The 27,408-nt window shown below is 36.0% G+C and overlaps 1 protein-coding gene across 2 annotated transcripts; it reads left to right on the forward strand.

Moving 5' to 3' along the window:
• The first annotated feature begins 2,724 nt into the window (after positions 1-2,724).
• LOC131157059 (very-long-chain aldehyde decarbonylase CER3-like) lies at positions 2,725-22,354 on the forward strand. 2 transcript variants are annotated; one of them, XM_058110920.1, is made up of 12 exons: positions 2,725-3,041; positions 3,130-3,278; positions 3,453-3,676; positions 3,803-4,041; positions 4,220-4,439; positions 5,374-5,501; positions 6,420-6,682; positions 6,792-6,899; positions 7,848-8,054; positions 20,449-20,559; positions 21,632-21,805; positions 21,918-22,354. In XM_058110920.1, exons 2-12 carry the CDS (start codon positions 3,171-3,173, stop codon positions 22,071-22,073), a joined length of 1,938 nt encoding a protein of 645 aa, XP_057966903.1. In that variant the 5' UTR covers positions 2,725-3,041; positions 3,130-3,170; the 3' UTR covers positions 22,074-22,354. The 2 variants fall into 2 exon arrangements, with proteins under 2 accessions (XP_057966903.1, XP_057966904.1); XM_058110921.1 differs by having other exon boundaries at positions 2,990-3,041; positions 3,130-3,285.
• The last annotated feature ends 5,054 nt before the right edge of the window (positions 22,355-27,408 follow it).

Here is a 27,408-nt window from a genome sequence, read left to right on the forward strand (position 1 = left end):
AAAGGAGTGGGCTACAGATTTGTTTTTAAAAAATGTGTGTCATGGATTTAGTTAAAAAGTGAGTCTAGTTTATTTATTTACAAAAAATTGGGCTAGGGCTTAAGTAAAAGTGTGGGTCAATGTTATTTTTAAAAGAGTTGGACTGGAGTTTTAAAAAAAAATAATAATAATAGTGGGCCTTTGTGTATTTTTAAAAGGAGTGGGTTGCAGGTTTTTTTATTTTTTATTTTTTTAAAAAAGGGCCATGGATCTAATTAAAAAATGGGTCTGGTTTGCTTTTTTTACAAAAAAATTGGGTCAAGGCTTAAGTTAAAATGTGAGCTGAGGTTGTTCTTAAAAGGAGTTCGACTAGGGTTTTTAAAAAAACAATAGGCCTCTATATATTTTAAAAAAGAGTGGACATATTGGTTCAACACAATGATTTCGGTCAGGTCACGGGGTATCCTAGGGGATTAAATCCTTTACATAGTCTATTTTTGCATGATTTTCAAATAAAAGGAACTCAAAAGGATTTTGAAACTTTACCTATGGTCTTCACCTCCAGCAATATTTGAGTCTCTTTTCTCCTAATTGGTCTAGGCTTGTCCGTTTGGGTGGATGCTGGGACTTTTGAATGTTGTTGCTTGTCTACGTGTGTGTTGGTTTTTGCTTTCTAAACAATTTCCCTTCCTTGGTATGTAGGAGTTTGCCTCAGTCTGAGCTTCTTTTCAAAATTCACACCCATTTTGTGTGAAAATTCTCCTGCAATTCTTACTAACTTTCAACTCTCTCTCTCCTTTCTCTTGATTTTTCTTTCCCCGAGTCTTCATGTCTTTCTTTCTTGGTGAGGCCTCCTATTTAATAGGTTTGGTGTCTTCAGACAATTTAGGCAATAATTCCAACTTCCATTCCAAACCTTTCCTTGCATATATCTCCCACGTGTGTGCCCCTCCATCCTATAACAATAAATCTCTTTATGTGTGAGATTTGGCCAATTCTCCCCTTCCTTATGAGTCTGCAGCTGAATATATGAAGGATACATTTCAATCTTTGAAATCCCTCCCAACAATTGCGTGATTGCTTCAAATTTGATTTGCCTTTATGTGTTTGATATACCTTCTATTTTTGGGTGTACGTATCCTTCGAGGTCTGAAGATGCTTGGGATATTCTAGCATGCGCAGGATGTTTATTCGATCCCACCTCTTGTATTTTTGTTAAGATTTTCCAAATGTATTCTCCCATTTTGTACTCCCCGCCTATATACCTTGTCATATTTGTATCCCCCATATTGTGTATCTTCCCTATATTTGTAATAAACACGAGGACTTGCTTTTGTTTTTAATAATTGCCTTTAGGGGACACAGTTACAATAAAAGGGTGAACTTAATTTCAAGAAACAAAAGAACTCAAATTTAAAAGGACTCAATTTTTAAAAAATAAAAAATAAAAGGACTCCATTTATAAGGACTCAACAAAAGGACTCAATTTTAAAAACAAAAGAACTCCATTTAAAAGGACTTAACAAAAGGACTCACTTAAAAAGGACCCAATTTTAAAATAAAGGACTCCCTTTAAGAAGATTCAATTATGGAGACTTAAAATGAAAGGAATTGATTTAAGGAAGATGAAACGAAAGGACTTAATTAAAGGAATACAAAACAAAGAAAACTAATACAAAAGGACTTAATCCACAAGAATGTAAAAGGACCTCATAATATATTATTTTTAGAAAATGAAAATTTTTTTCTTTAAATTCGGAATATAAGATTGAAACCTCATTTAGGTAAATTATTAGGTTGTTACGAAGGATCCCTACGAGCTTTCAACAATACGAGGGAACGAACAACAGAGGGCCTTGCAATGTGAAGAGGAGAGAGGCCCGGTTAAAATTAGGGTGTTTACGTGGTTCTAGATATGTAAAAAATGATAAAAATGTAATGATTTCATTAGCGTCTCACCCATTATTAATTTGGGTGTTTCCTCAATTGCATAGATTTCTAATCTATTTAATTAGGTCACTTATCAAATTGAACATGCATGCATGTGAGTCCATTTCTCATAATCAACATCAGAAGTATTGACCAATATTAACCTTGAAATGAGCATGTCATTATTAATTGGCCGGCGTGTTTCCTCAATTGGATAGATTTCTAATCTATTTAATTAGGTCACTTATCAAATTGAACATGGGTGCATCTCTCTCATAATCAACAACAGAAGTATTGACCAGCATTACCATTTACAGTTCAATTAACCATGTGATGACTATGTGATCTTGCTGATTGATAAGTTCTGTTGACTTTAACTTTACCCTAGCTAGCTTATCAGGAAATACAAAAAGGTAATGTGCTCACAAATTAATTTCCCGTTGCAAGGCAAGCGTGGGTGCCAGAAGCATACCCCCAAGGCGTCGTCATTTCTTCACACAGGTAAAAAAGAAGAAGGAAAGGGGGAGAGAGGGGGGGGGGGGGGGTTGTTGTAGATCAAACAGGTGTCCAGAATTTTGGGCTGTTAGGTGGGGAATCAGTTGTAGGTCATTGGCTGTATATGTTATTGTTGGAGGGCCGGGTAGCCGCCCATTAGCCCACCCCACACAAAATCTATGATCCCCTACATACACCGCCCCATCTGTTTTACTTAATTCAATTTGTGTGGTAAAACATGATTACTGTGCTCCCACAATCTGACGATGCAAGCAATAAAACATAAATATATAAATAGTTGCCTTTCAATATTCCAAACCATCGACGCCCCAACTGCAACCCACCCCATTATTCAAATGTGATTTTCAAGCGAAGTCCCGTGTTCCCTCTCTCTCTCTCTCTCTCTCTCTCTCTCTCTCTCTCATTAATTAATTCTTGGATCCAGTTTCATGTATGCCATAGAAACACAATAGGGTGGAGTCCATTTCGGCAGAAGTTGGAAAAAGAGGAAGAGGACAGCCTGAAGTTTAACTTACTGTTTTCACACGCACATATATATATATTAGAAGAAGGAAGTCTGAGTTGTGATCGAGTGAGGAAAGACAACAAAAGTCCCAAGTTTGGTCATCAAGCAGAAGGTGATCTTCTTTACCTCTTAGTTCCTCGCTAGCTTCCAATTAAGCTAGATATATATATATAAAAGAGAGAGGCTTTGTTCACCCCCAGACCCAAAAAAGAACAAGGCTAGTAATTAGCAAGTTAGAGGCATGGAATTAGAAAGGAAGCTAAGCCATGAAGAAAATCGACCTTGCTTACCTCAGAAAAAGCCTTCCCCATTCTCTTCTTGGCCATGGCAGAACTTGGGCATTTACAAGGCAAGCAGTACTACTACTTACATCAATATCTCTTCCTTCTTATATATGCATAGATCCATCCATACACATACATATATACATACATGTGCGTGTATACACACACACACACACACACACACACACACACAAATAGTGTTTTCAATTATATAAAATTCTTAAATATATGGAACACAGTACTTGTTGTATGGACCATTTGTGGGAACATGGCTGTATTCAAAGTTCTGGGAGAAGACGCCGCAGAAGGAAAGCTGGTGCTTTCATATTCTCATCCTCTGTGCCCTGAGAGGCTTTGTTCATCAGCTCTGGTATTCCTACGGCAGCATGCTTTTTCTCACTCGAAATCGCCTTATCCTTCAACAAGGTGTCGATTTTAAGCAAATCGACAGCGAATGGAACTGGTATATATATACATATATATATATATATGTATATTTTTTATATGCCATATTTCTACTTCTTGTTAACTTGTTTACACTATAATTGATTCTTTTAATTACACAATATTGTACGTATGTCGTGTGCAGGGATAATTTCATAATTCTACAAGCCTTGATGGGTTCCTTGGCAATTCTCAAGTTCCCCTTCCTGGCCAATAATCTTCCTTCATGGAACGCCAAGGGGATTTTCTGCTGCTTATTGCTGCATGTGGCATTCTCTGAGCCTGTTTATTACTGGATTCATCGATTGCTACATGTTCATGAGTTCCTTTTTACCCATTACCATTCCCTGCACCATGAATCTAAAACCACCCAATCTTTTACAGGTACACGCATTTATATATATGAACTAGAGAGATGACAATAAACATTCTACAACTTGATAATTATGTAGAGGCAGCTAGCTAGATAGCTACCAGCTGGAGGGGTGTGTGTGTGTATTTAATTAGTTGAGTTTGCATGAATTGGATCATGGGTTTAGTGTGTGTTTGGGGTTTGGTGCAGCTGGGCATGCAACATTTATGGAGCATCTGATGCTGGGCATAATCGTAGGGGTCCCAGTGCTAGGGACTTCATTCATGGGTTATGGATCAGTGAGCTTGGTTTATGGCTACGTTTTGATCTTCGATTTCCTCAGATGTATGGGCCACTCCAATGTTGAAGTCTTTCCTCATCGTCTCTTTGAGATTTTTCCTATCCTTAGGTTTCTCCTCTATACACCAACGTGAGTCTCTCTCTCTCTCTCTCTCAGCTTAAGCTGCTCCTTAATTACTCGAACTAATACGGCAGAGAGAGACCATGACTAAGGGGGTGAAAACCCGCCTATGTGTGGCTGGGAAACCACCGATAGACAAATTTCAGGAAATTGAATGAAAACCTCTCACAGAAGACAACACTAATTATGAGTTATGACTGTTTATTTATTTTTACTGAGTAAATAGTAAGTAAACATAAATTAAACATATATATTTTTTTACTCACACAGACGCACATTATGCACATATGGACTTGATCAAGTAAAATTTTTCAAGCCAATTGAATTTGCTTTCCCCAAGTTTTAATATTTGCTTGACATTTAATAATAATAATAAATCTCAAGAATCTTTTAAAAATAGAATAATAATAATAATAATAATAATAATAATAATAGTATCAATTTTATGTAGATTATTTCTAGTGAATATTTTGGGCTCTGATTGGCTGCGTGCATGTGACGTTTTCCAACGGATCATCATAATATATTGCTATGGTAATTTTAAAATAGTTGTTTTTTTTTTTTTTTCTTCAAAATGAAAAATGCATCATTTTCTTTAAATCAATAAAAATTTCTGTCATTAAAACTCCATCTGACTCATAGATTAAAGGAAGTGACAAATAATAAATGGCTCGAATTCATAGGAGTCGGACATGTCATTTTCTTCAAATGGGAAAAAGATAGTAAGCTAAATTTTGAAAAAGAAATCCAATTAAATCATATCCTATTTGTGATAAAGATTGGTCCTAAATTAATAATAGCTAAAATAACACTGCATAACTAGTCCAGTCATCATCTTCCTTCTACCATTAACTGGAATTTTATATGAAATTCTATCAGCACCAATGTGGTTTTATTGTCGAAGAACTAGATCATCACACTGATGATATATTGGTTGGTGCAGATACCACAGCCTACACCACACAGAGATGGACACAAACTTCTGCCTGTTCATGCCTCTATTTGATACGCTGTGGAAGACCAGCAACCCTAAATCCTGGACCCTTCAAAAGAAGATAAGCTTGGCTGCAGGTCAGACGCTCCGTACTATATGCCCTACTGCTGCTCTTAAATACTTGTTCCCTTTTAAATTAAATTTGTATCCACTCGCCCGTGGGATTAATCTTCATCTCCTTCTCTACATTAATTCCTCCATTAATTTAGCTGAATCCCCAACGCACCACAAACTTTCATTGACGGGGAAAGCATAGAAAACCGCTTACGCCTTTCCAGCTATTGGGTGTTTGGGTTCATGATGTGGACCAAGGCCCTTTTTGTATTTTTGTCCCGCCTTTGCTCTTCGGTAGCTTTTTCTTCACAAGTCACCAGTGATGTGATGTAGTGAATCCACAATGATGTTAATGGGCAAATTCGATCTCGTTTAAAATCCCAGTCCCAAGTTAAAATTTGATTAGATAGTAATTAGCACTTACCTCAGTTACAGAGTAATTAAATTATATGGCACGAGGTGTGGGACTCCATTAGAAAATTTTAAAATTATCTCAAGGGTTTGTTTGGATTAAGGATTATTATTAGGAGAATAAGAAATAAATTCATTTTTCACTATATTTTTTTCTTTTTTATATCCTAAAAACGAAATTTTATAAAATTATATCTTTATTCATTGATTTGGTTTTATTTCCTTTCGAAATAATCAAACATGAAAAAGTGAATTCATTCATATTTTCTTCCCCTTTTCCTAAAATTTTCCAACTTCCAAATAGAATTTTAAATAGCAAAGAAAGTAAACTCTTGACCTAAAACAAATGACTACTTGAATCTGCGATTAAGCAAGAAAAGAAGGTCAATTATCGTCCCACACAATTTTGATCAATTTACAAGAAAGCAAAAACGATCAATTTACACAATTTCATAATATTTTTGTATAGATTTTTAGTGCATTAATTTGATTTTACTCAGTATTGTTTATGAATTAATTTAACAAAAAAGGGGGAGGAGCAAATGCGGTCATCCCGGAATTTGTGTTCCTGGCGCACGTGGTTGACATAATGCACGGGCTGCACGCGCCATTCATGATACGATCGTACAACGCGCTGCCGTTCAAAACGCTGCCGTTTCTGGTACCATTGTGGCCGGGGGTAGTCATGGTGATGCTGGTGATGTGGGCCAAGTCCAAGGCCTTCTTGATCAGCAGCTACACTATTCGTTCCAAGCTCCACCAGATTTGGGTCGTTCCCCGCTTTGGTTTCCAGGTCCCCTCCCCTCCCCTCCCCTCCCCTCCCCCAATCTTCCTTCGTCAGAATTCACACACATTCAAATTAAGCACCGAAAGTAGTTAATTTGATTTGGTTGTGGGTGCAGTACTTCCTACCATTTGCTACGGGGGGAATAAACAATCGGATTGAAGAGGCAATTCTGAGGGCAGATAAGTTAGGTGTCAAAGTAATTAGCCTTGCAGCATTGAATAAGGTACCACTTTTATTAATACTCCTCAACTCCCTTAATTGTGTTCTTTAATTTGCTTCTCTCTCTTCATCTAATTAAGCACTAAATGAGTCGGTGTCATCGACTCATTAGATTTAATGTGATGGGCAGATTTGACTGTATGAGTTTGATATCATTTTCTAATGATGGATTCGTAAACTCTTAGCTCCTTTTATTTTTGGATTATGCACCGGGTATCCACGCGTCCGTTTTACGGTCCACGTGACTAATCCTGTGCTCCTTGAAGTTGACCCCACAACTCCAAAGGGAAGGTAAATTCAGGAGTCCAGGACCGGAAACGAGTCCAAGAGGGTTTGAACACCTGACCTCATGAAAGGCACTCCTACAACCCACACTACCACCTGAACCACACCTTGGGGGTCTTAGCTCCTTTGGTATACGGGCAGTTGTGCATAAACTCTATTTTTTAATGTTAAAACTATAACACATAACATATGGTATGTGTTGTTATGTGTTTATATATGTGTTTTTGATATTATAGAATTATAAAATAAAATTATCAGAAACAAAATTCCAAGCTTCTCAACTACGAGAAGAGAAATAAGAATACTAGGAGGATACGCTCTATGTTAAACCTAACTTGACGAGATGATCCGCGTATACATACTTATTATCTTTAGGCAAGGTATGTTGACAAATTATACTCTATATCAAACATTTGAAAACCATAAATGAGGCACATGGGACTTGCATATATTTACAAGTTGAAAAGCTTCCAAGGAATCTGACTTAAAGAGTTAAATAGATTTTAAGTTATATTGAGGTCGTATTAGGAAAATGTTTCAAAAATAAAAAATAAAAAAATTCTATCAAATAATTGATATACATCATCCTCTTCTTTGCAATTTGCATTTATAATTCATTATTCTGACCAAACATTTGGTTTGTTGTTTTTGTGAAAATATTTTACAGAATGAAAGTTTGAATGGGGGTGGAACATTATTTGTTAAAAAGCACCCTAACCTAAGAGTAAGTGTTGTCCACGGAAACACGTTGACCGCAGCTGTGATTCTCAATGAGATCCCTAAAGATGTAGCCGAGGTCTTCTTAGCAGGTTCTACATCGAAGCTAGGAAGGGCCATTGCTCTCTATCTATGCCGTCGAAAAGTTCGCGTTTTGGTAAGAGCCTCTTAACAAATATCTAGATTTTTTAGCTATATATCCTTTGACAAATATATTCTCTTTAAGGAGTACTAACAATCCCTATTTCCCTTACTAGTCAATGAGTTAGTTCATAAGATTGAAGAAAGTGGAAGTTGAATAGCTAGTGAATGGGGAATATAATGATTTACAAAAGAAATACTATATAGTATTTTTCTAAGGAAAATGACTACATAAAAATTGGTTCTCTTCCAACCAATGTGAAGTAGTCATTCATTAATATTTGTTCATGGTTTTAGAAAAAACATCAACTTTTGCATGGTCATTGGTCTTAATTAATATCACATTTTTTTTCTAATAATAAATATTACATCCCCTTTATAATGGCTATTCAGTCCATTTCCACCATTTTCCATTTTATGAGTGAAATACGTAACATAAGCAGCTAAATATACTTGACGAAATGGTATCAGCTCCACTTTTTTTTTCCCTTTTTCTTTTGTGGCATATTTGTGTCTATATGGCTGTTTGATAAATAACCTTATCATCATTTTAGGAATTTTTGGAACAAAGTTAAAAGTTCAAACTTATGGGATTTGAGTGTGCAATATTGAGTTAAAATGATCATAATTGTAGTTTTGTCTATTTCAAGATATTTTTACTATTTATTATATTTTTAAAACTAGATAATATCTGCAATTTTCCCTTTTAACTTCCATAAATTTATACCAACAAATGAGTAACTAAAGTTGGTTTTAGGATTAATTGAATCACAATTAAATTTGAGTTAGGGTTTTGAAATGACGCATGAAAGTCAATATTTAACAAGAACGAGTAACATCTAACTCAGTTCGATTGCATAATTGATTTAAATCCATTACTTATAGATAGAGAAAATTGTGCTTGCTAAATAGGACAATATTTTGCTAAATTAAACTTGAACCCTTTAAGTAAACATTTAGAATTTTTTTATCAAACAATGAGAAGGAAACTACAACAACAAAACCAAACCTTAGTCCCACTAAGTGGGGTCGGCTATATGAATCATTTTTTCCACCAATTTATGCGATTATGGACCATTTCTTTTGATAGAATTAAGGATATTAAATCCTTACTCACTATCTCCTCTCAAGTTATTTTAGGTCTACCCCTACCCCTTCTACTGCCCCCCACAGTAACTCACTTTTTCTCACAGGTGCACTATGTGGCATATGTTACAAGTATTCATACCATCTGAGTTGTCCCTCACTTATCTTATCTTCTATAGGAGCTACACCTAACTTACCACAAATATGTTCATTCCTTAATTTATCTTTCAATGTTATATCATTCATCCATCTAAGCATTCTCCTCTCGGTAACTTTTACTTTTTGGATATTATGTTTCTTCGTCGCCCAACATTCTGATCCATATAGCATAGGTGGTCTTATAGCTGTCTTATAAAACTTCCATTTCAATTTTAAGGGTATTATACGATCACATAGCACACTTGAAGGGCTTCTCCATTTTACCCAATCTGCTTTAACTTTATGCATTACATCATCTTCAATTTCTCCTTCAGCTTGCATAATATATCCAAGGTATCGAAATCTACAAGTGTTATTTCTTTCTTCATCATCAAATTTAACTTTGTCTCCAATATTCCTCCTATCATTACTAAAATTACATTTCATATATTATGTTTTATTTCTACTTATCCTAAATCCTCTAAATTCCAAAGCTTCTCTCCATAATTCTAACTCAGTCTCTACTTCGTCCCTAGTTTCTTCAATTAATACAATATCATCTGCAAACAACATACACCATATAACCTCCTTTTGAATACTCTTAGTCAATTGGTCCATCACTAAAGCAAGAAGATAAGGACTCAAAGCAGATCTTTGATGTACACCTATGGTAATTGGAAATTCTCTAGTTTCTCCATCTATAGTCCTTACACTAGTCATTACTCCATTGTACATATCCTTAATGACATCGGTATACCTACAACATACACCTTTTTTTTTTTTTCTAAAAACCACCATAGAACTTCCCTTGGTATCATATTATATGTTTTCTCAAGGTCAATAAATATCATATGCAAGTCCCTCTTCTTTTCCCTAAACTTTTCCATTAATTTTCTTAAAAGATAATTAGCTTCTGTGGTAGATTTTCCAAGCATAAAACCAAATTGATTTTATGAGATCTAAGTTTCTAACCTTAATCTTTGTTCAACTACCATTTCCCATAGTTTCATCGTATGACTCATAAGTTTAATTCAACATTGCGAATGTATTATGTATTCTTCGAAACCAACCCTTATATTTGATGTATATATTCATCTGGTCTATTATAAATCACATTAATTATCAGTATGTTGTCATAGTTTCTGAAGCACAATGTCACAAGCCTAAAAGTTAGAAATGTAATAAAAAATATAAAAGCTAAGCCCTTTATGATTTTGATTGATCATATTAACAAAAAAAAAACCAACAACAACATGTTAATCTCCGACTTTGAAATAATAGCCAAATATGAGCAACTGAAGTTTCAAATAAGATGGGGAGACCAAGCTGAGTAATTTTTTGAGAAATCAAATTAATCTAAAAAATTGGGGGTGAGCCAATGTTTGAATTTGGGCCGCAACAAGGTTAATTTCAATTCTAGATGAATTAGAGGAGGAAATCACAAAACATGAGCAATCAATGAAGGGAAGATCGTAATTTTTAAGAAGCAAAATTCACAACATGTGCTTAGGATCCCATACACATTATCCTAAATAAATTTGTTCTAAAATTTGTAATTATTGCACTAAACCAATTATTAAAAAGAGAATGAGATTTGTCTAGAGTGGAATGTGTTATGGGTTTTCATTTTAAGTTGTTTAAGAAAATAATGCTCACATTTTAAGAAGTTCCCAAATTGAATGCTTGTTCATGGGAAATGTAATAGATTGTCTGCAAAGTTAGAGATGGCATTAGTTTTAGAGATGCCATTATTTTTCTAATCACAAATATTATTTTGTGTAATTACCATTACAAGTTGGGAGCACTCACTTTATTTTATTTAGGACACCATCTAGGAGTAAAATCAAGGAAAAAGATATTTTAGACCTAGAATTAATATGTAGATGCAAAAAGGGGGGGAGTTATTAGGAAGAGAAGATCATTGGAAGGAAGAAGCATTACATTGATAAATCATACCCATTCTTTTCAGCAAAAAAAAGGTGCACCCTTTCAAATATTCTAGTGTAATGTGTCTTCATCCTTAGTTCAACTTTGGCGAAAAGGAGGTTAGAGGACTTTCAAAAGAGGTTTTACTAGCTAGGGTAGCTATGTATAGGGAAGAGTTTAAGTATCACTTGGTAAGATGTGGGTGATGATCAAAATAACTTATATATAAAGGAGGCTTATGAGTTGAGGATTTTCTTCTTAATTTTGAGTAAGTGTTTTTGGATGAATGATTTTAGAAGTTCATGGTAGAAAAGAAAATTCCCAAGGGGGGTGTTGGCCTGGTTGAGCGTCTAAAGGGGAGGTGAATAGACGTTTCTCGCGGATATGCAAATTTTCTACAAACACAAAAATCTTCCCAAGACCAAGTGCATAATATCACAATATAAAAGAGCAGCAAATGGTAATGAATGAGCATTATAAAATAGAGAGGAGAGAAGAGAAACTTAACACGATGATATTAACGTGGTTCGGCACCCCACCTACGTCCACGCCTTGAGACCAACTCAAGGATTTCGAAAATCCACTATACTATCCTCCTTCAGGCGGAGAAGTCAATACACATAACTCCTCACAAAGAGCTTTAACAAAGTACTCACTTAGAGATACCCTACAATGGCTCACAAAAGGCCTTTCTTTACAAGTAGTTGATAAGAGGTGAATACAATATTAAATGCTCCCTTTAAGCTGAGTACCACCACAATATCCTCACACTATGTCCTTTTTTCAATGGAGTAAAAACAAGAGTAAGAGCGGCAAGAAGAGGGCAAGTGAGTATAAGGGAAACCCTAGAATGAAAGCTCAATAAATGATCTTAATAAGTAAATGAGCTTTCTTTGTTGGAAGTAAATGCAATAACCCTTATTTAAACACCAAATGGACGAGCTGGGTGTTAGAGAGTCGTTGGACATTTATTGATGCAAGATAAGGGTAAAACTAGCCATTCTGCTGCATTTAATGAACCCTGTAGCCCGACATTCGTTGACGAGATATGTACTTCGTCGACGAGCTCTTCAATGTATTCGTCAACGAAGCCTTGTGTTCATCAACGAGTTGCTGGTTCTGAATTCAAACAAGTCTCAGTTTTTTTTCATCGACAAGAACCCTGTGTTCGTCGACAAGCTCTTCAATATATTCGTCGACGAAGCCCTATGTTTCGTCGAAGAGTTGCTGGTTCTGAATTAAAAAAATTCTCGGTTTCTTTTCATTGATGAGAACCCTGTGTTCATCGACAATGGTATGTGTTATACTCGTTGACGAAGCCTTGTGTTCGTCGACGAGTCCCTTCTTACTTCTTTAGAAAAAATCCTTTTAAGTTCTAAGAAAGGTTCTTTTCTGTTTAAGGGTTTTTAGACACCTTAAGTAGCTTTACTTGTTTTTTTTGTGTGTGTGTGATATGCCCATTTCTTGCTCTTTATTTAAGTTACTCCATGTACAAAGGATTTACAAAATAATCTCTCTCACTTTCACACTCAATCTTTAGAACACTTGCATATGATGTAGAGTCCATGAATGCTTTGAATGGCTAAACTTTTGGTCATGTCACGAGTTACTTTTGACTTATTTGAAACTTATTTGCTTTGGTGCTATTCTATGCAGCTGAACACGACTAGAGAAAAAGGTTAGTACCCTTAAAGAACTGCTAATGGGTTGTTGTCATCAAAACATAGTTGGAATGAAAGAATTTTAACCACTTGGTCTAACAGGGGGCATTGTTAGTGACTGAGATTAGGGTAGAGCAAAATTGTTGGATTACTAAGAAAGAGGTGGATTTGTGTAAAATACAAGAGAAGAGTTGGAGATTTTTTTGGGATGGGTTATCTTTTAATGAACAGAGGATTCTAAAGAAATTTTTTCTACCAAAAATGTCAATCTGACCTCCGGCAAGCTTTCCGATCCCGAACACTTGAAAAGGATGAAAACAAATGCAGCTTGGAGAACCTAGGGTGTACTCGAGAGGATCTCTCCAATGCCAAAGGGAGTTTTTTAAGAAAGGTTGTAAGAAATAGTGAAATTGGGTTAGAATAAGATACCTTAGCCTCTCCGTAGTAGCCTTTTTATATTAGTCAGGTTTGACCCTTGTAGATCTGTCATTTATAGTGCTTGGCGTGGATCACTCGGATCATTATATCGTGGGCATGGATCACTCTGGTCAATATATGGCCGACGTCAATGGCTCTGGTCGAGCGATTGACTTTGTAGGTGATTTCCCCCATTAATGTTGGGCATATGCCTTCCCTTTAGGGTAGGTGATATATTTGGGGTATATTAGTTGCTCCCTTTTAGTTTCAAAGTTTTGAATCATGTTCACAAAGTTCGAAAGTTGTTCTTGTTGGGCTTTTGTGGAGCCTAGTTGTGTTTGATCTCCGAGTGATGAACCGATTCATGGTTTCTTAATGGGAGATTTCTTACTCAGGCTTAGTCCATGGGACGTGATTTCTTTATCGAGCATTTAGCACCCGCTTTAGCTACTTCTTTATTTATGGCTTGCCGAGCTAGATTTGGGGCATGCTCATTTTACCTAAGCTGATCTTGCGGCGCTCCTAGCTTTGCCGAGCCGAACTCAAGGGGGAATTGACTAGTCCGAGTTGAGGTGGAGGCGTACACAGCTTTGCCAAGCTGATTTTTCGAGTCGGGTTTGGGTGTGGCTTACCGAGCCGAATGTACTAACATGCCGGCTCATCCGAGCCAATGCTTTTGCCTGCGAGTCGTTCCGAGCTGAGTTTTTTGTGCCAGGTGGGTCTCCATAAGGCATTTGTGCCAAGCAGCTCATCGTGGGGCATTCGTGCCGAGCCACCGAGCTACTTTTCATAGGGCATTCTTGCCGTGTTGTCGAGCTGCTCTTCTTGGGCATTCTTACCGAGTTGCTCCTCATCGAAATTCTGCCGAACTGCCAAACTGCTCCTCATGGGCATTCTTAGTGAGCTACCGAGCTGCTCTTCATGGGTATTTTACCGAGCTGCTCTTCATGGTGATTCTTGCCGAGCTGCTCTTTATTTGGAATTATTTTCGAGCTATCGAGCTGCTTTTTATGGTGATTCTTGCCGATCTGTCAAGTTGCTCTTCATTTTGAATTCTTGCCAAGCTATTGAGATGCTCTTCGTAGGTATTCTTGCTGAGTTGCTTTTCGTGAGCATTCTTGTCATGCTGCTCTTCATGAGCATTCTTGTCGAGCTGCTTTTCATGGACATTATTTCTGAGCTACTCTACATTGCCATTCATGTTAAGCTGCTCTACATGGGCATTCTTGTTGAGCTGCTTTTCATGTGCATTATTGTCGAGCGGCTCTTCATGAGCATTCTTGCCGAGCTGCCAAGCTGCTCCTCATAGGCATTCTTGTCGAGCTGTCGAGCTGCTCTTCATGGGAATTCTTATCGAGCTGCCGAGCTACTCTTCATGGTGGTATTTTTTCCGATCTACCCTTTAGTGGGGCATTCTTGCCAAACTTCCCTTTGTGGGGAATTCTTACCGAATAGCTCTTTTGGCATCACGAGTGTTGCTCATTAATTGGGACAATTTTGCCTAATAATTTGTGCTCATTTGTTGGGCAGTATTCTAGCCTTACAAGCGTTGCTCATTAGTTAGGCCGATTTTGCTTAATGAGTTGTGCTCATTTGTTGGACAGTCTTCTGGTCTCACAACCGTTGCTCATCAGTTGGGCCAATTTTGCCTAATGAGCTGTGCTCATTTGTTGGGCAGTCTTTTGACCTCATTTGTATGTTGATTTTTTCGTTCAACAATACCATTTTTCTGAGGAGTCTGCAAGGAAAAGGTTTCTTGAATAACTCCATGGTGTTGGAAATACTCATGGAACCCCCAGTTAACATATTCACCACCATTATCGAGTCTAAGAATTTGTATCTTAGCTAAAATTTGAGTTTGAACCATTACATGAAATGATTTGAACATACTTAATACCTCATCTTTATGTTTCAGCAAGTATAGCCAAGTCATGCAAGTATAATCATCAACAAATATTACAAACTAGTGATTACCAAATGCAGTAGAAACAGGAGAGGGACCCCACACATCGAAATGAATTAAAGCAAATGGAACATCACTTTTATTCATACTCAATGGATAAGTAACTCAGTGACTTTTAGCAAAGATGCAAGTACCATACTTAAATTCAATAGTTGATATATGTGAAAATAAATCAGGAAACAAATGTTGCATATAACCAAATGATGGATGTTCCAATCGATGATGTAAAAGACAAATCTATCTCTCCTTAGTACCATTTGGATGATACATGTGATGTGCTCGACCCACACTAAAATTATCCATTTAGTATAATCCCTCCCTCTTAGTACCACACCATATAATTTCCTTGGTGAGAGTATCCTGAAGAAGACAAAAGGTAGGATGAATGAGCACAACACAATTTAAGTCTATTGTTACTTGGTGAACAGAGAGTAACTTATGAGACATGAAGGGAACCAATAAAGTATTAGATAATGTGAGAGAAGGTGATAAAGTGACAGTGCTAGCCCTAGTGACCTAAGAAACAACTCCATTGGCATTTTCAATGCTAGCTAGTGCGTTGCGGTGGTGAAGTGTGTGAGAAATCATTAGCGTCAAACGTTATATGGTCAGTAGCCCTATAGACAAGTATCCAAGTACCACTATTACCATCTTGATGCGAACTAAATAAAACAATACCTGAATTACTTGAATCCAAGAGAGATAACACTCCCTATGAAGGTTTGACAGGAGATGTAAGAGCTAGAGAGAGAGAGAGAGAGAGAGAGAGAGAGAGAGAGAGAGAGAGAGATATGACTCTGTAGTAGCCACGACAACCTTCCTCGTCTCTCCATCAGTTCTCATAGCATCACGGAGTTTCTAAGACTGGAGTTCATTCTACTAGTCGGGATATCCATGTAGTATGAAACAAGCCTCACAAGTATGCTTCAGATTTCCATAGTGAGTGCATTTGGTTCCATCAGATAATGGCTTGGAGGAAGCCCCAAATTTCCCACTGCCCAGTGAAATAACTCTTGTAAAGGAAGATGCTAACTTTCCTGTTTTGAACCCCTTAGAAGCCCAAACAACTCCTGGGCTGTTATTGGTTCCGCCGGTGATCATAATAGTTTGCTGGATTTCTTTTAGGCGAACATGATTGTAAGCTTGTTCGATGGTAGGAAATGAACGCATCTGTAACACATCACCTCGAATCTTGTCTAGTCGATCATCAAGTCCATCTAAGAAGATGTACACTCGGCCTTCCTGTAAAAGATGGTTATAGTGTTTAATATCAACAGGACACTCCATCAAATTCGGATAACAAAAATCAATCTCACGCCATAAACCTTGGAGGTTGTTGTAATATTTTTCTAGAGAACCTCCAGCTTGTCGAACATGTGTTACACAACTCATATACTTTCGAGGTGTCAATGCCATCAAAATATGGTGTCGCAATCGAGCACTAAACCTGCTTTGCCATAGGAAACTGAATAAAATTCCTAATCAACGAGGGGTCCATGGAATCAATAAACCAGCACTTGACGATGGCATTGTCTGTGTGCCATTTTCGGAAGTATTGAGACATCGAAGGAGGTTCGGGAAAGTCTTTGTTGATATATCCCAACTTGTCTTTGGCGGAGATGTGCATCTCGACAACATGGGACCAAAGAGCATAGTTATGTTGGTGCCATCCAACTTGATGTCGATTAGTGCAGTAGAATTCTCGGTGGTATAGGTCGGGGTCTGAGCTTTAATTGGTAAAATTTTCTGTCATTCAGGTGTTTAGTTCTATGAGAATGGTGTTGATTTAGGGTTCACCAGAGTTGTTGAGGTCACCATTGTCATCCATTGATGTCAATGGGAGGAGAGGAGTCAATCAAACATTAGGGATAACTGAGAGCCACCGATTTATTGGCTCTAATACCATGTTATAGTTTGAAAAAGAAAAATTGTATGTTGCTTCATACTGTTTACAGAGATGGAAATACACATTTGGATATACAAAGATTATAGTTAGAATAAGGGATGACCCTTGAAATAGGGAATTTACATTCAAGGCTCATCCCTATAATCTCTCTAATTGATTCTAATGATAGCCCACGCAACACATTGTTGTCTTTTTCATAGTAACTAAGGAAAATGTTATCTTTGGACCTATTAATTATATAAAATCCCTACAACACCCTCCAATGACCTATAAAAGATTTGTGAGCTTCCCTTTTTCCAATTCCAAAGGAAAAGCCCCTAAACGTAGCTTAATGATCATCAAAACTTTGAACGGGTCTACCTCGCCAAGATAGCATCAAAGCCAACATTGCTCACAAAATAGCCTTGCAAGTTAATTAATTGTAAGAATTAAACAATTTTAAGTTTGATTGGATTATATTATTACTTTGATTAATTTATCTATTTTTCCTAGGGAAAGAACTATTGGGTATTAAGGGAACCTTTTTAAAAGCCCATGAGAATAGTAAAGGGAGAAATATTTTGTTTAAAGGTTATAATTAATGTCATAATAAGATCCTAACTCTTTAGTAAAAGTGAATGATGATGGTTGGTTGAGGTGACACAAGTTAAACAGTTAATGAAGGGTCAGGGTGCTATCTTAAGGTATTAATCATTGGCTTCGTTTGGATTGTTATTTATCCTAAAAAAAAACTCATATGACCCTCTTTAAGCACAATTACCAAATCATCATAATAAAGGGTCACTAACTGTTAATTTTGGTGTATTCCCAAAAGGGGGGGTGAATTGGGTATTTAAAATTTATTCTTAGGTATGTCAGAATCAGCAGCAGTAATAGTCAACTTAGGGTCTGTCTATATACTCATAAACCAAAATGCGCAGATAAATGTAAGATCCGAAAATTAAATCATATGCAACATTCATAATATGAAATACACGTACAGTAAATAAATTATGGAAATGTAAAGTGCACACACGATATGTTATCGGGGTTCGGCCAATACTGTCTACGTCCCCACCTTGGCTCACCAGCACAAGGATTCCACTATAAGGCTCACTTCACGGGTGGAGCTGCACCGTATATAACCAGATCAATTAACACAGGGTTGACCTCAACCTAAAACCACACTTTACCAAGATGGTGCACCTAACTTTCCTAATCGGGTCTAAGCCAGTACGAGACTATTCAACAGCGCTAGTGTCCTTCTTCAGGCCCACTCCTGGAATACAAATGATATAAAAAATTACGTATAAACAAATGCTTCTTACACAAGCAGATATGTACTACTATGCACAAGCACTAATCAATGCACCTCAAACAGATAGAAACTATAAGTTCAGTGCAATTTGTGTGCTAACACTCAAAAGTAATGTCTATATTCAATCAAGCACAAAGTATCAACAAGACAATCTTTGAACCAATATATAGATGCAAATCTCAATAACAATTTAGGGTTTCAGAGATTTCACCAAGGTAATCAAAATATCTTTAAAAATATTTTCTCAATATTCAAGCACAAGAGATATTTGAAAAATGAGTTTGTAAAAAAGATTTTGCACACTCAAAATTCAGAAGTCCTAATGAGTTTTGCAATAATAATGCAAAGACCCACTTAACTCTAAGATTTTTTCCAACCAAATATTTATTAAATAAAATCAAGGGAAAAATCCTTTGCTTAACCCTCAAACAAAAATCAAATATGCAAGAGCAAGTGAGTGATTTTAGCACACTAGAACAATCAACAAACACTCACAAGACTTTGATTTCTAAAGAGAATGGAAGTATCTAAGTTTATGAGGTTCAGAAAGATAAAGGAAGATAGAATGAATCCTAATAAATAAAAATAAAGTTAAATTATTATGAAATAGACCTTTCCTCCAGAAGTCCGCGATTCGGTCGCCCATTCTAAAGTTCGATATGCCGAACTCATGTGTTTGGTAGCCTAAGGTATATTTGAACTTGGGAGTTCGGGTTGCCAAGTTGTTAGGAAAATTCAGAATGGTGGTTTAGTCACCCGAGAATGCTACGGTCACTTTTGGTTCAGTCGCCTAAAGTCACGTCAACTTTCTGACCAGTCAAAGGTTCGGTTGCCCGAGGTGTTTTGAACACCATAGTTCGGTCTCCTAAAATTATATGTGATCTTGGGGACTATTTTACGTGCAAGTGTTAAGACCTAGGGTCTTTCTAAGGTCGTTTTGCTTGCCAAAAAAATCTGGCATCGGTCGACCATCCCTAAGGTCTTGATCTTATAGTCCTACATGCATAATATACAAATTATTATAGACCTTTTTGAATTTAAATATTCATACCCAAATATGAAAATACAAGTAAATATGTCGGGGTCTTCATTTTTCTTCAAGTTGCCACATGCCATCAATATGATCCAGTTAGTATGATCCTGCACACAAACTTGAAAGTCATCAAATATAAAGAGTATTTGTCATTATCAAAACTAAGAATGACTTATAAGGTCCACACTAATCATTGGCAAAAGGTCACATAAGATTTGAATAAAATATTTTGGCTAATGACCCTCATTGATGAATTGTCTTTTTATACCTCTAGGTGTTATTCTAGTTTATATTTGTTTCTTTCTTTAATTTTATAATAGTGTAAACAAAAACTAGATTTAGAATTGAAAGAAACAATGCCCTTAATAAGCCTAAGATGATGGGTCATAATGAGTATATCTTGACTTATGACCCTAGCAATTAGTTGGAGGTGGCAAGCGAGGGCAAATATTAGGCTTTTCAATACGACAAATTTAAGAACCAATGGGGACTAATTTTTATTAAATTCTAAAATAAGTCACATTCCTTTTAAATATTTATGAGTGATTTTCATGAATATACATTTAAAATACAATGGAATTTCATAGTCTCTTCAAAATTTTTGAGCTATTTGCCATTGATGTTAAGAACTAGGAAGACTAATAATATACATACTAAGCTAGAACAACTCATTCACTCAAAGGCACTAGACTCATTATGGCCTTTGATTAGAATTGCAAGCATGTCTTCTCTCTCCATGCAAGACTAATTATAGTGGTGCTTAAACTAAAAGATGATTTTTTATATGTTGACTATCTTTTAAATAAACATTGTCAATAATGTAAAAATTCTATTTTTACAAAACATTGATATGCTTTTTTTCAAATGGAAAGTCTTTCAGCCAACCAAACATGTGACAAATCAATAATTTAGATGCCTAAAAAATTAAAATTAAAATTAACGTTTATTTAGATTTTAACTATGAATGATTTTAAAATTTGTAGATGCTAACTCAATCGACGGAGAGATTTACAAGAATCCAGAATGAAGCCAAAGTGGAACACCAAAAATATTTAGTTCAGGTGACGAAGTATCAAGCAGCTCAAAACTGTAAGGTAATATTAACTCCTTCTACGGGCCTTCTTGTTTGGTGGCTTCAAATTAAATGAAGTCATTCTATTTCATTTTCTTGGTTGATTAATTTTGCTACCTTGATGCATTGTGTTTTTTGGTTCATGTTTTTGCATCTTTTGTTTTAGCTTTGGTTCTTCTTAGCCTTTAATTTATCTTCTTCTCTTTTTTTTTTTTTTTTAATTTTTTTATTAAAAGATAATATACACATAATTGGTTACAAAAGGTTATTAGTAATCTTATTACAACCAAAAGAAGTATTTATAATCGTAGCTCGATTTACAGATGTAAAATTTCACTTCTATTCAATTTTTTTTAAGAAGTAAAACTTAATTAGATTCATGTTTTATATAAACAGCCAAGATTGGATTTCATTATTAAACCTCTAGCACACATAAGTCAAGGTAGCTAAATGGTCAACTTATATATGATAGGCACACCAAAGATCACAAGGTGTTGAAGCTTTGGTATTTTAAAGTTTTACATATATATATATATATATATATATATATATATATATATATATATATATTTTCAACATTTATAATTGAAATCTAGGGTGACTGGGGTCCTCTGAATCAACATCTATTTCTTTACCAAATTTAAGATCAAACTAATGGATTATGCATATAACAATTATCACCAATTCAAATTCCCATATATATATATATATATATATATATATATATTTACATAGTGCGATAAACTCCAAATCCTTCAAATAAAGATATTAGCTAGGTTCTAGTTAAGCTATATATGTGTGTATTGTTGTGCACATGCATATTTTTTGTGTCATTTCTGCACTAGCATGCTCACTAGCTTAATTAGAACCTAGCTAATATCTTTATTTGGAGGATTTGGAATTTATCGCACTGTGTAAATATATATATATATATATATATAGCTAATATCTTTATTTGGAGGATTTGGAGTTTATCGCACTGTGTAAATATATATATATATATATATATATATATATATCTTAAATAATTAACAAGAATAATTAATTAACTAATTTATTGTGAATGGTGTGTGCGTGTGCGTGAAAATGGACAGACCTGGGTGTGTGGTAAATGGACAACTCCGATCGAGCAAAGGTGGGCACCGCCAGGAACGCATTTCCATCAATTTGTGGTACCTCCTATTTTTGAGTTTCGAAGGGATTGCACTTATGGCAAGCTTGCAGCCATGAAACTCCCTGAGGATGTGGAAGGTTTAGGATCATGTGAGGTATATCCTCTCTCTCTCTCTCTCTCTCTCTCTCTCTCTCTACACACACACAACAAGATAATTATGTCAATGTTAACTTATATATATATATATCTGTGGGGCACGCATGCAGTATACGATGGAGAGAGGAGTTGTACACGCTTGTCATGCTGGTGGTGTAGTTCACTTCCTAGAAGGGTGGACGCATCACGAGGTCGGAGCACTTAATGTTGACCAGATCGACGTCGTTTGGAATGCCGCACTCAAGCATGGCTTGAAGCCTGTTTAATTTTTAAAGCCTCCTCTCTCTCTCTCTCTCTCTCTCTCTCCTTCAAAAGAAATCAAAACATCTTGTTCGTGTATTCCTTGTAACGTTAAATGGTAGGTGGCAGGACTTCTTTAGTTTTTTTTTTTTTTATTTCTATTTTTTTTCCATTTCCATATCATAAATTGTTTTGGTAGTTCAAGATCGACTGCCAAGTTGTGCCATTCCTTCTCTTGTGAAATGGTGTACACCACCATTGTTTATTTGAATGAAATCTAAAGTGTATGTCCCTTTCCTGACTTTAATTAATCCTTTATAATATATGGGAATGACATGCCACGGGTCTTATAATCCAGCCATATCTCTATTGGCGTGAGTTATTGTTAATTAGAGAGATTTTAGGGAAAATTATAATTGTAAATTCCTTGTATCAAGGCCTTGATTGTAAATTCCTTGATACAAGGGACAACATAGATCAATAGGGCTCCTCGTCGCTGGTCGAGTCCGTTGCGTCCTTGTCGGTGACAGATATCTGGACGACTCTACGAGTTCTTTCTCTAATGTCACCGCACCCAACCGAACATCGTTGACAACCATTCCATGGCGTCAAGATTCTAGCCACCCATTTTTCCTAATCGAACTGATGAAGGTCGTCGTTGAGAAGACGGTCGTTGGCCCCCTCCTCATCCTTGTCATCAATGATGGTGGTGCTGTTGTAGGAACAGCGCTCGAGCGATGCGAAGAAGGCCAAAACCACGCTGGTGCCCCTACCCACTTGCTTTGCTTCTTCGTCGTCGCCATCATTGAAGGAGCCCTATTGATCTGTATTGTGCTGATTCCTGCGATAACATATCTGTTGGAATTGATGTGATCCCAAGACCAGGGGGGGTGAATTGGGTTTTAAAAACATTTTGGCTAATTTAACCATTTCACCGATTCACCACAAATCATATCACATTCATAATACAAACGTGTATGTAAAATAATTAAACCATGAGTGCGAACATACATGTGTAACATATCTCATTTAAATGAATGTGTGATGCAAATAATTAAAACTGTAAAAGGATAAACACACACATATGGAAATTATAGTGCGAAAAGTAAATGAGATAGGGAGAAAGGAACACACGATATTTGTTATCGAGATTCAGCCAAACCAGCCTACGTCCCCACCTTGGGCATACCCCCTCCCCCCAAAGGATTACACTATCCTTGTAGAGCCCCAGATAAAGAGAAAGGAAAATTAAAAAGGGGGGAAAGCAGAGTTCATCGACGAATGCCCTGATTTCGTTGACGAGCTCTTATGTAGTGTCCGCCGACGAGTTTTGGTGTTTCGTCGACAAAGAGTTACCGAGAGGGGGGTATTTTAGACTCATTGGTTTGTCAATAAGCTCTTCATCTTCGTCAACAAACTCTCTTCCTTGGTTTGTTGATGAGTCCACGTGTCTCGTCGATGAAGTCACGTGGCAGCATTCTATATATATTCGCAAAATCAGATTTTTAGAAATATTTTATTTTCCATTTTACTTTCTCTCTCTACCTACGGTTTCTCTACCTTCTCTCGAAGTTTCTAGCTCCGTTTTTTTCTAGTTCGACGATCAGAAGTTACCATGATGATCCTAGGGAGATTCTTTATAACTTAACCGAAGCAGAATTTTAGTTGGAGAAGTTTAGGCATCATCACAAAATTAGGGTAAGTAGGTTATTTTAGGGTTTCTATAGTTATCAGGCTTTCCTGAAGTTAGATTTTATATAAAATGGAAATATACTGGTGTTTGAGTTAATTAAATTAGGGTGTTATAATTTCAGGGTTTGGGTTTCCAAATGCCGTAGGCATGGGTTGAGGATCCCAGCTGGAATTCCCTCAGGAATTTAGGTAATGTTGATAAATAATTAGTATTTTATAATTTTATGGATAAAGAGATATGTGAGCTTGGGGAAGGTGAGTATAATGGTCATTCTGAGTAAGGTTGATTGATTTGGGGAAAAATATAATTTCAAAGATTTGAACTCTGAAAACTGTGGGGGTGTAGATCTAAAATTTAGTAGGCTTCACATGAGTCAAGTAAGGGAAATATGTTATACCAGTTAAATTAGAAACTTTATCAGTAAAGTATAGTATTTGATCATGAGTTTTCAGAGTATGATTTTTTAAACATATCCGAGCATGGAAAATTCTACAGATTTACCGATTATATTTAATGAATTTTATTTAATTGCGTGGCATGAGTAATATTAGAATATTACAGAAATTTTATATAGCTTATACAATATTTCACAAAAATACGAATATACAGTATTTTACAAAATCATGATTATATAGTATTTTACATAACCATGATTATACAGTATTATACAGAATCATAATTATACAATATTATACAGAACCATGATTATATAGTGTTTTACCGAATCAAGACATACATAAATACAGATTATACAGATTTACAGTTATTACAGCATCATGGTTAATACATAAAATTACAAAATCATGGTTAATACAGTTGTTACAGAATCATGGTAACACAGATAGATATTTTATAGAAAGAGTATTATATAGTATCAGACCCAGATGGAACAGAGCAGTTTACAGAGCACGATACCGTAGCTATATAGTATAGATAGTGCAACCATACGTCTTAGGTAGAGTATGGTGTTACCGATTGGGCCACAAATATGGTAGAGGGCTCCCTGGCATCCAAACCAGGTTGAGCTAGCCTTTTGTGCTATAGATACAGATAAATACAGTTAGGCTAGCACTGGTAGGCCAACCAGTGCTCAGCCCCGCCTACCAGCCACACAACCCTGTCATAAGGGGTTAAATCATGACATACAGCCATCCAGGGAAGTTTTCAGGACTATATACATATACAGTATACACAGAAAACAAAGATTACCTATTATAGTTAGAAGTATGATTGAATGGATAATCCAAAAATTTTGTATTTTAAAATGACATAGGTGTGAGTTATTATAGAGATACTTTTGGCATGATCTTTCATTTATAGTTTATTTAAGGATTATGTTTTGCATACAGACTCATATGTCATACTCTGGTAATAACATATTTCTCCTTACTGAGAGGTGTCTCACTCCAGCATTACAAACATTTCAGGTAACGCAATGAGACATGCAGGGTCGGCTTAGAGATAGAAGAGGCGGCTGAGTCAGCATAGTTTTGGGGTGAGTCTCGGGGGCTGAGTAGTGGAGCCCTTGGTATTTTGGGAATTTTTGGAAATGATGTACATGTGTGTGTATATTTATAGGTGGATTAGTAGTACTCTGGTATTGTGTATTTTGGGATATGGTTTGGATATTTATGTTTTCCTTATGCATAGGTAATATACATGGAATGCACAGGTTACCACGGTATCCACTCTAGGCCGTGATGTTGACAGATATTTATAAACAAGGTATCAGAGTTATGACTTTTGCTAATTTTGTGTTGAAATTTATGTCATGAAATTATATTGTTTATAAATTTTTTAAGGGTGTTGTATAACCAGTTTATGGATCACATATGAAATGCATATGAACTAATTAGACCGCTTTTATGCTCAAACTTACATTTGCTATCATATGTCGTGTGTGTTGAACTCAAATCTTTCACGGATCTATGATACGTTTAAATTGCTGTGGTTTGTGGATAATTCTGATCTGGCCATGTTCATCATGTTTTTTCTTTTATATTAAATGATCAGTTATTATTTTATGAAAAATAAATGCCAAAACCATAAAGGGAGAGTATTGTCTAAACAAATTGACAATCTTTTCAAAAAAGGGGGGAGTCATTTTTGCTAAGTCTGTTTTGAATGTCAAATTATTTTTCACTTAACTTAACCCTTTTTACTGATGCCAAAAGGGGGAGAATAATTTTTTAGCAAAATGTTTATGACCATAGGGGTAAATTGTCTGAGCATGCACTTTAATGCTAAAATTAAATTCATGATCATTTGTATTGTCTTCTATCTTAATATGCTTGAACTTTACTATGTATATTTTCAATTATGCATATTCTTAGGGGAATCCTTTGCAGGCTATACCCATTTTGCTCAGGTGCGTTTATCATCATCAAAAAGAGGGAGATTGTTAACTTTTTTAGTCCCATCCTTATTTTGATGCTAACAAAGCACAAGTATCTCATATGTGCATTTAGTGTTTTTGAATAGGTTCATGATTCAGCACACACATGAGGTAAAGGACATGGAAGCGTGGAGGAACATAAAGATCATATTATCAGGCGTATTCCACGAAAACTGAAGAGCAAAAGACGAAGATGTTCATTTTGATTTTAATCTGTATTGCATTTATTTTTATTATTTTTTATTTGGTTTGTAATAATGCACACATCTTGCATGATATGTTTCGAATGCTCATATGATCGTCAATTGACCATAGGGAACCAAATGACCTTAAGGACCCTTCGATTGACCTTTGGTTGACCGACGCCAGGTTTTTGGCCTCAGATAGACCTTAGGTTCCCACACTTAAGTGCACAAAGCCCTAATATAGTTCTCAAATTATTAGGGAAATTTTAGTGAAAAGAAAATGACCTTAGCTAAAAATCATATGGCTTTCGGGCGACCGAACTTTGCAATTCAAGCTGCCTCAGGCGACCAAACTACTGTCCGGTCAAAAGTTTGACTTGGTTCGGGCTACCAAACCAATTTGAACTGAGCTTCCCCAGGTGACCAAACATATATCAGGACACCTTTTCACCAACCTGGGCGCTCGAACCTTTGCATTCAAATCAGACCTCGAGCGACCGAATTGGTCAATTCGGTTAACCAAACTTAGCACTGAGCACCCAAACCTACGAACGAATGTTTCTGACTTTTGTTCAGCCGACCGAACCCAGACTCAAGCATCCGAACTTCAAAATTACCCTTTTCTGTTGTCTGTTCGGACGACCGAACCTATGGCTCGGTCGATCGAAACTCTTTGGTTAAGGTGTTTTTTAAATGCTAAAATGGGTTTAAAATTAATTAAACTTTTCTAATAATACCTAGCGTATTCCCAACGGTCAAAAATTTCCCTAAGTCTATATATACCCCTTCATAAGCCAAGATTAGCAACTTTGATTAGCACATTTTCTCTCTATTTTTTATCCTAATCAAAGTTCCCCCAAAACTTGTTTTTATTACAAAATCTTTTATAGGGTTATTTTTTTATGCTCTCCATTCTTTTCCACTCATTATTTTGAAAAACTTTTTCAAGAGAACATTTTAGTTTGGGCATTCATTTTGATTTGCACACATAGTTTTGAAATGCTTGTATTTTGTTTTGTTGTGCAAACTCATTTGAAACTAAAACCCTAGGTTCTCCGGTTCGTTCTTGAAAAATATTATTTGGAAAA

This window comes from Malania oleifera, chromosome 6 (assembly GCF_029873635.1).
Source record: "Malania oleifera isolate guangnan ecotype guangnan chromosome 6, ASM2987363v1, whole genome shotgun sequence".
NCBI lineage: Eukaryota > Viridiplantae > Streptophyta > Magnoliopsida > Santalales > Ximeniaceae > Malania > Malania oleifera.